The 12,918-nt window shown below is 36.0% G+C and overlaps 2 protein-coding genes across 2 annotated transcripts; one reads left to right on the forward strand and one right to left on the reverse strand.

Moving 5' to 3' along the window:
- The first annotated feature begins 760 nt into the window (after positions 1 to 760).
- LOC114409580 (pentatricopeptide repeat-containing protein At2g03880, mitochondrial-like) lies at positions 761 to 3,978 on the forward strand. Its single transcript, XM_028373083.1, has 2 exons — positions 761 to 2,302; positions 3,226 to 3,978. Exon 1 carries the CDS (start codon positions 1,568 to 1,570, stop codon positions 2,297 to 2,299), a length of 732 nt encoding a protein of 243 aa, XP_028228884.1. The 5' UTR covers positions 761 to 1,567; the 3' UTR covers positions 2,300 to 2,302; positions 3,226 to 3,978.
- On the reverse strand, positions 2,873 to 11,910 carry LOC114409579 (beta-glucuronosyltransferase GlcAT14B-like). The gene is made up of 4 exons (XM_028373082.1): positions 11,203 to 11,910; positions 10,351 to 10,426; positions 10,110 to 10,225; positions 2,873 to 3,795 (listed from the first exon to the last, which is right to left on the reverse strand). The coding sequence occupies exons 1-4, from the start codon at positions 11,768 to 11,770 to the stop codon at positions 3,281 to 3,283; spliced, it is 1,275 nt and encodes a 424-aa protein (XP_028228883.1). The 5' UTR covers positions 11,771 to 11,910; the 3' UTR covers positions 2,873 to 3,280.
- Positions 11,911 to 12,918: the final 1,008 nt, after the last annotated feature.

Genomic DNA, 12,918 nt, shown 5'->3' on the forward strand with positions numbered 1-12,918 from the left:
TTTATATAACTTAGTTATATGTGAAAGTTGTGTAATTTTAAGATCTCGCAATTATTATATTAAATTGTCTTGTATTTTTTGGTTAAATTGATTAAAATAACATGTTGTCATAGTAACCTTTGTTGAATAAGTTAATTTTATTGAATTTACATAGATGTTGCATGAAATGATTTCTTCGAATTGTGTTCGACCCAAAGGAAGATGCAATTTGGTAGAATAATTACATGCTTGCGATGGTAGAATTGTGTTTGACCCAAAGGAAGACACAATTTGATAGAATAATTACATGCTTGCGATGGTAAACATATGATGATTATGAATAGTGTGATCTTCCACGTGAATAATGAAATTTTCAAAGATAATCATTATTTGATCACATTAATCATCATATAAGTTTTATATGTGAGTAATGAAGTGTTCAAAGACAATCTTGTTTGATAAGACTTATTACTAATGTTTAATCAATGCGTTTACAATTAGTGTTTTTCAATCCAAAGATTGAAAATTAATAATGCGGTATGTATCTTGTTTGGATTGGTATTGAATCTATAAGAACTTTTATATTGCTTTAAAAAACTCAATTTCATTTGAATTTGGATGAAACATATATTGAACTATTTATTAAATCAAATTTTATTTTTAATTTGGACAAATTTAATTATTTTTGTTCAATTAAGAATAATAAAGTTAGTCTCCCCTGATTAAATGTTAAAAGTTATCAGTTCTTTCATGAATATGAACTTAGTCTCTCAAACCTTAATTGGATCCGACTGGTTCACCATTACTTAAACTTCTTTTTTAAAATTTTTACTACCTGAAGTATATTGAACAACGATTTTATTATTATTATAGTTATTATTATCATTATTGTTAATATTCTCATTATTGTTGTTTGTTTGTTGCACCTCCAGCGACGCGTCGTTCTTCTCCTACGCTTGTTCCGTCTTCCGCCACCTCATTAACAACACCATGATCCGAGGCTACCTCCAATGCCGGTCACCCCTCCACGCCGTGTCCTGCTACTTGACCATGGTCCAAAACGGCGTCGCCGTTAACCACTACACGTTCCCACCTTTAATCAAAGCCTGCATTGCGCTTCTTTCTTCTTCTTCTTCGAACGTTGTTGGTCGTTTGGTGCACGGTCATGTCGTAAGTTCGGGATCCGTGACGACCCTTACGTGGTGAGCGCGTTTATTGAGTTTTACTTTGTTTCTCGTGAGGTGGACACGGCAAGAGTGTTGTTCGATAAAACGGCAAATAAAGATGTCGTTTTGGGGACTGCGATGGTTGAGGGTTCTGGGAAAATGGGGAACGTAGAAAGTGCTAGACAGGTGTTTGAGAAAATGCCTGAGAAACGCTGTCTCGTGGAGTGCTGTGATGGCAGCATATTCTCGGGTCAGTGACTTCAAGGAAGTGCTGGCTTTGTTTGCAGAGATGCAGAACGAGGGAACATAGCCGAACGAGTCTACATTCCGTACTCACTGCGCGTGCGCACCTTGGTGCGCTCACGCTGCGACTTTTGGTGCATTCCTATGCCAGGTGATTCGGTCTTGAATCCAATCCGATTATGGCGACAGCTTTGGTGGACATGTATTCGAAATGTGGATGTGTGGAATCTGCTTTATCTGTTTTTGAGAGCAATGTTGACAAGGATGCTGGCACATGGAATGCTATGATTTCTGGCGTGGTGTTGAATGGCGATGCAGGGAAATCGCTTGAGTTGTTTCACCAAATGGATGCTTCTGGGACCAAGCCGAACGAGACTATGTTTGTGGCTGTTCTCACTGCTTGTACTCATGCTAAGATGGTTCAGCAGGGTCTTTGGTTGTTTGAAGAAATGAGAGGCACGTATGGAGTTGCACCACGAATGGAGCATTATGCTTGTGTAATTAACCTTTTGTCAAGAGCTGGCATGGTGGAGGAAGCTGAGAAATTTATGGAGGAGAAGATGGGTGGACTCGCAGCTGGCGATGCTAATGTGTGGGGTGCTCTTCTGAATGCGTGTAGAATTCATAAGAATATTCGTGTTGGGAATAGGCAGTGGAAAAAGCTGGTTGATATGGGGGTCACTGACTGTGGTACTCATGTTCTTACTCACAATATAAATAGAGAAGCTGGGTTGGATGCGGAGGCAAACAAAGTTAGGAGTAGGATGAAAAAGAAGCCCGGATGCAGCATAATAGAGGTGGATAATGAAGTTGAAGAATTTCTTGCAGATGATCATTCTCATTCACAAGCACAGGAAATGTGCAAAATGCTCAATTCCATTCTCAAGATGGGGACTTTAGAGCGCTTCTAATGGGTATAAGTTATTGTTTACTGCTAAATTGTTTTCTTACATGCTTTGGCATAATTATAGTTATGTACGAGAACCTAGAAATGGATTCAGTGACTTTCCCAGATTTTAGTCCATTAGATCAATTTAACAAATAACTAAGAATTTGCCACTTGTTTGAGAAGATTTTTTTTAAAATAAAAAACAGGTATTTTAAAATTGCCTTCTCTTTTCTGTGTTGTTTCCACCATAGAAAATTTCTGATGGTTAGGTAGTCGTCAGAAATTTCTAGTGGTTTTACATCCCTACAAAAGTTTCTTTTACAACAGGTGGCAAAGTCTGAATGGTGAGATTGATCTAATGGCTTAAAATGAGGGAAAGTTACTGTGACAGCGTGATTTTCCCTCCTTAAAGTCGCTTAATACGTATCTGCAAGAATGATAGAAACAGCGCTGTCGCTATCAAAGAACCTATGGAAAACAGAAAAGAAAAGAATATATAAATTGTTGCTACTTTAGTGGTGAATTTATGAGGGCAGTAGCTCCACGAGGAAAAAAAAAACAAAAAAAGGAAAGGAATGAAAGAATACACAGGATATGCTGAAGCTAACATGGCATTGCATAAAGATTGTTGAGAATATTTTATCATGGCTTATTTCAGTTCCATCCTAATAAGCATCTTGCCCGTGTGTTACGTAATTGAATTCCATATTTGTTATAAATCTCATACAGAGAACAACAGTTGCATCGATGACTTGTCATCCGGTATAGTTTAATTATTTGTGTGAACCAGCCGATAGATTTTGATACTTGTGATCCTGTTATAAATTTCATGTAGAACATCAAGTCATAGGTAGCCATTTCTGTTTTCCCTTCTGTTACTCATATTTCATGTTTGATCTCATAGCAACCTTGGGCATCAACTGATAAAATGCATTCTTTGCCTTTCAGCTGTTGGATGATGGAAGGGCAGCAATGAGCATAATTGGCATTCCAAACTCAGGTGTCAAAAACACCGATTTGCCTGAAAATTTTCTGCTGATAATAAACCATTTATAAGGTGTCCAAGCCTTTCAGCTCCTGGGCCAGGCCTTAGGTCAGTGATATTTCTTATGCCGGAGTACTGTTTAGTGATGCTTGAATTTGCCTGACTGAACCACCTGCCAGGAACATAACCATCTGCATTTTGTCCCAAGAGTTCAGTATCAATCTTGTCCAAGACTGGTTCATTCCTGCCAAATTTCCTAGCAAATGGAGCATTGCTGTCCACCATTCTCTGGTAGTCATTAACTGTAAGAAAATGTGGGTGTTGTTTAGGAGGGTTGTCCCATGATATGAAGTGGAGGTCATGATTAACGGTAGTGTTACGAAACTCCTCGGCATTGCAGATGACTGTGTGAAAATACCCTTCGGGGGAAGACAGAAAGTTGGCGTAATACATCAAGACTATTCTGGGTAAGTTGTCCCAACCCCATATACAGTATTCAATAAATGGGCGAGAGAGCATCATCCAGGCAGAACCTAAGCAAAATCAAGAATCAATATTTAACAACTCTGATAACATGAAACTGGGACGTACCAATTTAAAGTTATTTTCTTTCATTTTAAGTCAAAGTCATTTAGTTATGGACAGTTATTTGTGTCATATTCCATAAACTGTATGTGATTTGTTTTTTTATCGGCATAAACTGTGATACCTTGCAACTAGTTAGTTGTAAACGCCTTCATATATATATATATATATATATATATATATATATATATATATATATATATATATATATATATAAAGTTAAGTGAAGTGAAACTGAGAAATTACACGAGTTTGAACATATGCAATTAACCTAATTAAGAAATGTGAATAAAAGGAATTTATGAGGATTGAATACACAGTTAATAAGGGAAGCTTGCCAAAGGCTGTAGTAAGATTACCAACCAGCAATGGAAACATATTATATACTGTTAGAACAAATGAAAGTTTGAAAAAAAAGAAAAGAAAAAAAAAAAAAAAAAAAAGCTTCAAGTTCCACATCGTTCAGGATAAACACTTGAATAGTATTTCACTCCCTATATATAGAGAGCTCATTTCTTCTTTTTTCCTTGCCCCAGTTGAGAAACATTTCATTAACTTTTCTTTCTCCCTCCCATATTTCAGCCGATGCATTTCCGGCAAACTTCTCCCTCTTTCTTTCCGTCGCTCTAAAATTTTGGTTGCCTTTAAGAGTGACTTTGTAAGTCATATTTTTCGGTTGCCTTTAAGAGTGACTTTGTAAGTCATATTTTTCGGTTGGTTTTAAGAGTGATTTTTTAAGTCACATTTCTCGGTTGCCTTTTAGAGTGAATTTTCAAGTCATACAAGAGGGTGTAATTCTAGAAAAGGTTCCCTCAGTGCAGTGAGAATCTTATATAGTGATCTGGGCTGTTTTATCCTGGGGACGTCGTGGTTGATAGTCTGCTTGCACAATTTTTGGCAGTGCCACGAAACGTCTTAAAGAAAGCGACATTGTTCGTGACTTAGCCAGTAATTTTTTCGGTTTGCCATAAACTATTGTAACAACAATTTTAAGACGTTTTCGGTTCTACTATGGCTATCGTAGATATTACTGGCTCGAACAGGAATGACCTCAACAAACCTTTTAGGTTTGAAGGGTATCATTTCAAACGTTGGCAACAAAAGATGATGTTTTATTTAACTATGAGAAAAGTTGCCTATGTTTTGAACACTGATATTCCGGTGGTACTTGAGAATGTTGAGAAGGAAGTGAAGGATAAAATGACTATGGAATTAGTTCTCTAGAATGAAAATGATTATCTATGCAAGAATTTCATTCTGAATGGGTTAACTGATGATCTTTATGATTATTATAGCCCATATAAGTCTGCCAAATTAGTTTGGCTGGCTTTGGAAAAGAAGTATGATACTGAGGAAGCTGGGACTAAAAAGAATGTTGTTAGCCGCTACCTCAAGTATCAAATGACTGATGATAAATCAGTAGAGTCTCAATCCCATAAGATACAAAAAATTGCTCATGATATCATATCAGAGGGTATGACATTGGATGAGCAATTTCAGGTTGTTGTTATCATAGACAAATTGCCTCCTGGCTGGAAGGATTTCAAAAACCTTCTCAGACACAAGACCAAAGAATTCTCTTTGGAGTCTCTGATCACACGTCTGCGCATTGAGGAAGAGGCACGCAGACAAGATCAGAAAGATGAAGTGTTGGTTGTGTCTCACAACAACACTAAAAGGAAGAACACAGGTGCAGTTCTGAAGCCCATTGGCAAAAACTTTAAGAATCAGAACCGCAATGTGAGCAATACCTCCAACCGCAACAAGAACCCCCCAAGGGTCCAACATGCTAGACAACATCCACCTGCCAAGAATAATCCCGGTGAGCCATTCCTCTGCTACAATTGTGGCAAACCGGGACATATGGCACGTAAATGCAGAAATCCTTCAATGACAGGTGCTCCCCAAGCTAACATGACTCAAGAGCCATACATAGCTGTGATAACAGAAATCAATATGATTGGAGGATCAAATGGATGGTGGATAGACACTGGCGCCTCCCGCCATGTCTGCTATGATCGTGCTATGTTTAAAACATACACGAATGTTGAAAATAAGAAAATGTTGCTGGGTGATTCCCACACCACTACTGTTGCTAGAACTGGAGATGTTGAACTGAAGTTTACCTCTGGAAAGACTTTGATTCTCAAAGATGTGATGCATACTCCATAGATGAGAAAGAATCTGGTTTCTGGTTTTCTTTTAAACAAGGCTGGGTTTACTCAGACCATAGGTGCTGATTTATTTACTTTGACCAAGAATGAGGTATTTGTAGGGAAAGAGTACACCACTGATGGCATGTTCAAATTGAATCTTGATATTAATAAAGTTTCTCCTTCTGCTTACATGCTGTGTGATTTTAATATCTGGCATTCTAGACTTTGTCATATAAATAGTCGTTGCATATCTAATATGAGTAACTTAGGTTTTATTCAAAAGCTATCTTCAAATCACTTTGAAAAATGTGTTTTTTGCAGTCAATCTAAAATAACTAAGAAATCACATAAATCAGTAGTTAAAGAATCTTAGCCATTGGATTTAATACATTATGATATATGTGAATTTGATGGAACGTTGACCAGAAATGGAAAACGATATTTTATCACTTTTATTGATGACTGCTCTGATTATACATATGTATATCTTATGAAAAATAAAAGTGAAGCGCTTGACATGTTTAAGTTATTTGTAACAGAAATTGAAAATCAATTCAATAAGAAAATTAAGAAACTTCGAAGTGATAGAGGCACAGAGTATGATTCCAGTTTGTTTAATGAGTTTTATAATTTGCATGGAATCATACATGAAACGACTGCTCCATATTCACCTGAAATGAACGGTAAAGCTGAAAGAAAGAACAAAACTTTTACAGAATTAGTTGTAGCTACTATGTTGAGTTCTAGTGCAACATCTTTTTTGTGGGGCGAAATTTTGTTAACTGTTTGTTATGTGCTAAATAGAATCCTCAAATCAAAAAGCAAGACATCTCCCTATGAGATATTAAAGAAAAGACAACCAAATTTGTCTTATTTGAGAACTTGGGGATGTCTGGCCTATGTAAGGATCCCAGATCCTAAGAGGGTTAAACTTGCAAGTAGAGCCTATGAATGTGTGTTCATTGGTTATGCTATTAATAGCAAAGCGTATAGGTTTTATGACCTAAACGCAAAAGTGATCATAGAGTCAAATGATGCTGATTTTTATGAAAATAAATTTCCTTTTAAATTAAGGAATAGTGGGGGTACTTCATCCAATTATCTTCCTACTATTAGTAGAAAATCTTGCACAACCAAAACCAGATATAGAGCCTCGAAGAGGTAAGAGAGCAAGAATTGCTAAAGATTATGGGTCCGATTATATGGCTTATACATTAGAGGAGGATCCATCAAACCTCCAAGAAGCTTTGTCTTCTTTGGATGCTGACTTGTGGCAAGAAGCCATTAATGATGAGATGGATTCTTTAGAATCTAACAAGACATGGCATTTAGTAGACTTGCATCCTGGTTGCAAACCAATTGGTTGTAAATGGATCTTGAAAAAGAAACTAAAACCTGATGGTACTGTGGATAAATACAAGGCTCGCCTTGTAGCCAAGGGTTTTAGGCAAAGAGAGAATGTGGATTTCTTCGACACCTTTTCACCAGTCACTAGAATAACATCTATTTGGGTGCTAATATCTCTTGCTGCTATTCACAGTCTAATGGTACACCAAATGGATGTTAAAACTGCTTTTTCTAATGGTGAATTGGAAGAGGAAATCTATATGGAACAACCTGAAGGGTTTGTGATTCATGGACAAGAAGATAAAGTCTGCAAGTTAGATAAATCTTAGTATGGCCTAAAACAAGCACCTAAGCAGTGGCATGAAAAGTTGATAACTTAATATTCTCGAATGGGTTTAAGGTGAATGAAAGTGACAAATGCATTTACTACAAATCTGTAAATAATATTTGCACTATCATATGTGTATATGTCGATGACCTTCTCATATTAGGTTCAAATATTCATGTAGTGAACAATGTGAAATCATTGTTGTGTAACAACTTTGATATGAAAGACCTTGGAGAAGCAAGTATAATCCTTGGTATTAAGATTATTAGGTCAAAAGAGGGAATTTCTCTGGATCAATCTCACTACATTGAGAAGATCTTAAAGAAATATGACTACTTTGACTGTAAACCTGCTAGTACACCATATGATCCAAGTGTAAAACTGTTTAGGAACACTGGTGAAGGTATACGAAAAACTGAGTACGCAAGTATCATTGGCAGCCTTAGGTATGCCACTGATTGTACTAGACCCGACATAGCCTATGTTGTGGGATTATTATGCAGGTTTACTAGTAGACCTAGTATGGAGCACTGGCACGCTATTGAAAGGGTAATGAGGTACCTTAAAAGAACCATAAATCTTGGATTACATTATAAAAGGTTTCCCGCTGTACTTGAAGGATACAGCGATGCAGATTGGAACACTCTCTCAGATGATTCCAAAGCAACCAGCGGCTATATATATAGCATAGCTGTTGGGGCTGTTTCTTGGAAGTCAAAGAAACAAACTATCTTAGCTCAGTGCACTATGGAATCTGAGATGATAGCACTAGCAATTGCTAGTGAGGAAACAAGTTGGCTAAGAAGCTTACTTGCAGAGATTCCTTTATGGGAAAGACCGATACCAGCTGTGTTGATCCATTGTGATAGTACCGCGGCTATTGCAAAAATTGAGAACCGTTATTACAATGGTAAGAAACGACAGATACGTCGTAAGCACAACACTGTTAGAGAATTACTCTCAACAGGAGCTGTTAGAGTGGATCACGTACGCACTGATGATAATTTAGCAGATCCTTTGACGAAAGGATTAGCTAGAGAGAAAGTTCATAACACTTCTAAAAGAATGGGACTATTGCCCTTACTGCAATGATCATTCATGATGGTAACCCGACCTATATGACTGGAGATCCCAAGAACTAGGTTCAATGGGTAATAACAAGTTATGAAATGATATGAGATGAACATGTTGTTATAAGTGAAAGCAGCATGATTCCTGAAGTAACAAGAGGATGAGTTATGAAAAAAATTCATAATTCTTAATGAGATCTATGCTCTACATTGAGTGGAGTACCTAGGCTACAGGAGTACTCTTGATCGACTCACCTATGTGAATGTTGAAGTGGGGGCCGCTTCATATGAAATTTTGGGCAAAAATTTCTAGAGCGTTCACTATACTGGGATAGACATGCATGGCCTTTAACGCACGGGCTTTATAGAATACACCTATGAAAAGGTTGTGTGTGGTTTGATGTCGGAGATAGAGTTCAAGACTTCGAGTCACTCTAGTAAAATCTGAATCTTACTCACTATGCAAAGGTTCAAGTTGTATAACACCTTTGTTTATGCACAATTTTATGAAATCCTCGAAAATATTCTTTTCAAATTTCAAGTGGGGGATTGTTAGAACAAATGAAAGTTTGAAAAAAAAGAAAGGAAAAAAAAGCTTCAAGTCCCACATCGCTCAGGATAAACACTTGAATAGTGTTTCACTCCATATATATAGAGAGCTCATTTCTTCTTTTTTCCTTGCCCCAGTTGAGAAGCATTTCCTTAACTTTTCTTTCTCCTTCTCATATTTCAGTCGATGCATTTTCGGCAAACTTCTCCCTCTTTCTTTCTGTCGCTCTAAAATTTTGGTTGCCTTTAAGAGTGACTTTGTAAGTCATATTTTTCGGTTGCCTTTAAGAGTGACTTTGTAAGTCATATTTTTCGGTTGGTTTTAAGAGTGACTTTTTAAGTCACATTTCTCGGTTGCCTTTTAGAGTGACTTTTCAAGTCATACAAGAGGGTGTAATTCTAGAAAAGGTTCCCTCAGTGCAGTGGGAATCTTATACAGTGATCTGGGCTGTTTTATCCTGGGGACGTCGTGGTTGATAGTCTGCTTGCACAATTTTTGGCAGTGCCACGAAACGTCTTAAAGAAAGTGACATTATCTGTGACTTAGCCAGTAATTTTTTCGGTTTGCCATAAACTATTGTAACAACATATACTACTGAATTTACAATTCTATCAGTGTCAATGTCTTCTCTTTCATACTTTTCATTATCAGTGTTGGACTTTGTTCAAGAAATTTCCTTTACTCCTGAGTTTTTGAAATTGTCTTTAATCTATTCAAGGGCTAGAATTCTTGTATAGTACTTAAACATTATTGAATTTGAAAGAGCTAAAAATTTGAACAGGTAGGAGGAAAGTAAAATAGTGTTTCTCACCTGTAAAAAGTTTATAAGCAGTGGGTACATTTCTTTTCTGTGATACCCAAAATACATCAGATTTATTCACGCTATATAGGCCAGGATCAATTATAACTGGCTTGGCTCTATGATACCTATTCAAATGAGTAAAGAATCGCTTGTAAAGAAGGGGTACATTGATATCTTTACACAATCGTATATCATTAAAATGCATAAAATCATGCAATGCACAGAATGGAGAAAAGAGTTGGCAACTTACACCTTCCAACCAATATCACTGGTGTGTTCAATGAAGTTCAGGTGTCTGGGAATAGACGAAAGCGTATGCAGCAGATCTGTTGTGCAAAAGAAATGTAGCAAAAAGTTAGTCAACGACAATGAAAACTAGGCAACATAGTTCGTGGTTCTCTTGTTTTTTTTTTTTTTTTTTCTCTCTCTCTATTTTGAAATTTCAATAATTAGCAAACCATCAAATTCTTCCATAGTTTACATTTCTTGACGAATATTATTTAGCATTCTGCAATGCACAATATAAAATGGTTATGCTTCCGATCAGGGAAGAAAAAAAGAATTCAAATAAAATAAATTCACAGTATAAAAAAAGTACACTGCCATTTATTTACAAAAAAATATATCTATTCAATCACAGATGATTATACATCATAAATTTATTGACAATGATGAAAGCTACTTTAAAAACCGAAAGCCGAATGATTTCTGATTAGTTCATATCTCTATTAAACTTTTTTCAGCCGTTCCCTCCAAAACCCCTATTTCGTTACACAGAGAGGGAGGGAGAGACAGAGAGTCTGCCGACAAAAATAACTACTATTTGACAACCAAGCAAGTAAACTAATTAAACTAGTAAAACACGGATTGGGAACAAATTAAACTAATTTTATATTTCTTTCTTAAAAAAAACTATATTTAGCAGTGAGCAAAATTAGCAAAAAGAAGATAGATAAAGTAGTAATGATTAACAACCTCATTAAGGACCAAAATAAGCAAGTTAAGGAAACATCATTAACCACTAACCCACGCACCCAAATCCCCTGACTCATCAAAACACAAACTTGACACGAAGAGGGATGAGTCAGTGAGAGGCACCTACCATCTTGGGTTACCAAAGGATAATCAGAAGCACTCAAATTAATGAACCAATCCCAGTCCCCAGCTTGGTTCAACAAAATAGCAGCGGCGTGAAGGGTATTAGTGACCATAGTGGGTCCTCTGTAAGTAACCAAGTTGGCCTTAACCACCGTTCTAACGTTCCCGAATTTCTCAAACAGAGGCTCGTTCTTCACGAAATCGGCGAGGTCCAACCTCTCCTTGGAAGAGGCCTCGAGGTCCAAGTGCACCGCGTAGTGGTTCCACGGATGGTACAGAGCCTTCAGCGTCCTTTTCAGGCTTTCACCGTCTCCCATTGAGCCAGAGATTAAATACGCGATTCTCGGAACCAGGTTGGCCGATGTGGGACTTACCTTCAGCTTGGACTCAACGAAATGTGGCACTTCTTTTGGAACTGGGGCGCGGCGGTGCCGCTGGGAGGGTGAGTTAGAGGAAACGAAGACGGAGAGGAGGATGAGGAAGGTGGAGATGAGGAGAGAGAGGATGAGTGGGAGGAACCATTTTTTCTTGGTCTTGTTCTGGTGTTGTTGGTGGTGCTTGTTGGGTTCCATCGTGTTGGTGGTAGTGTGGGAGTGAGAAGAGGGAAAAGAAAGCGTGGTGTAACGGCGCAAGGATCTATCTATGTTGGCGTGAAACTCGCAGTGGGGTGTGTGTGGGCGAATCAAGATTGGAGAAACATGCCACTTAAATTCTTAGTGGGTGTTGCTGTCACTATGATTATGATGCGAGTCAGTGAGTGGCCGATAATAATAAATAAAAAAGTTTTCCCTCTTTTTAAAAAGTAATTATTATAAAGAATAAAATCTCATTTTAACTGTTGAAAATTTTATAGTAGTAATAAATGACATTAATCTTTTAAAAATAAAGTATAAACTAAAAACTAATTTAGTCATTTTTAAAGAATTAAATTAAATGACCTTTTAATCTTTTATCATTTTTTATGGTAAGATGCTGATTTTATTAATGATGAGAAAAAAATGGCTACATCATACAAAACGATTTGATTCACCTATGAGGAGACCTTCTCAACCCCTGCTTCTGATCAAGTGCGTTGCAGTCTTGAAATGGAATATTGAATATACAATCTATCTACTTTATTGTTCCACAGTTTAAGATCATATGATATTTTAAAGAAAAAAATGTTTTAAAATTGATGTTATTTTATAAAATCAAGATTACGTTAAATATATTTTTAATACTATTCTTATTTAATACTTAGTTAAAGTAATACAAATAAAGAGTGTTACCTTATATTTTCTAAGAAATTCAACAAACTACATTTTCTACTTCGTATTTTAAAATCATAAATGTCATATAATCTAAAACATATAAATATCATATATCATCCACTGTTTTTTTATATATATATATATATATATATATATATATATATATATATATATATATATATATATATATATATAAAAGATTTGATTCTAGGAGATGATGTCACATGCTAATTTATATTTATTTTCTAAAAAATTATTAAATGATATTATTGAATTAAACAAATATTATTTTATTGTGTAAATAAATTATATTTGCTTTTCATTTTGTTAGGATACTATTCAATTATATTATAAAAAATAGTAGATTTCGTTTCAATTTGTCAATTAAATCATGAAATCTTAAATGGATTTTGATTTATAATTATGATAATTATTTTTTTTTATTAAAAACATGACTCTTTTAACCCATT

The sequence above is a fragment of the Glycine soja genome, chromosome 4 (assembly GCF_004193775.1).
Source record: "Glycine soja cultivar W05 chromosome 4, ASM419377v2, whole genome shotgun sequence".
NCBI lineage: Eukaryota > Viridiplantae > Streptophyta > Magnoliopsida > Fabales > Fabaceae > Glycine > Glycine soja.

Bases quoted from the DNA above. Each gene is read 5' to 3' on its own strand.
- LOC114409580 (XM_028373083.1), top strand. From the start codon at position 1,568: ATGGCGACAGCTTTGGTGGACATGTATTCGAAATGTGGATGTGTGGAA.
- LOC114409579 (XM_028373082.1), bottom strand. From the start codon at position 11,770: ATGGAACCCAACAAGCACCACCAACAACACCAGAACAAGACCAAGAAA. The intron at 10,427-11,202 runs GTAGGTGCCTCT...TTTGCACAACAG, and splicing joins TCCTTTGGTAACCCAAGATG to ATCTGCTGCATACGCTTTCG. The intron at 10,226-10,350 runs GTAAGTTGCCAA...TCATTTGAATAG, and splicing joins AGTGATATTGGTTGGAAGGT to GTATCATAGAGCCAAGCCAG.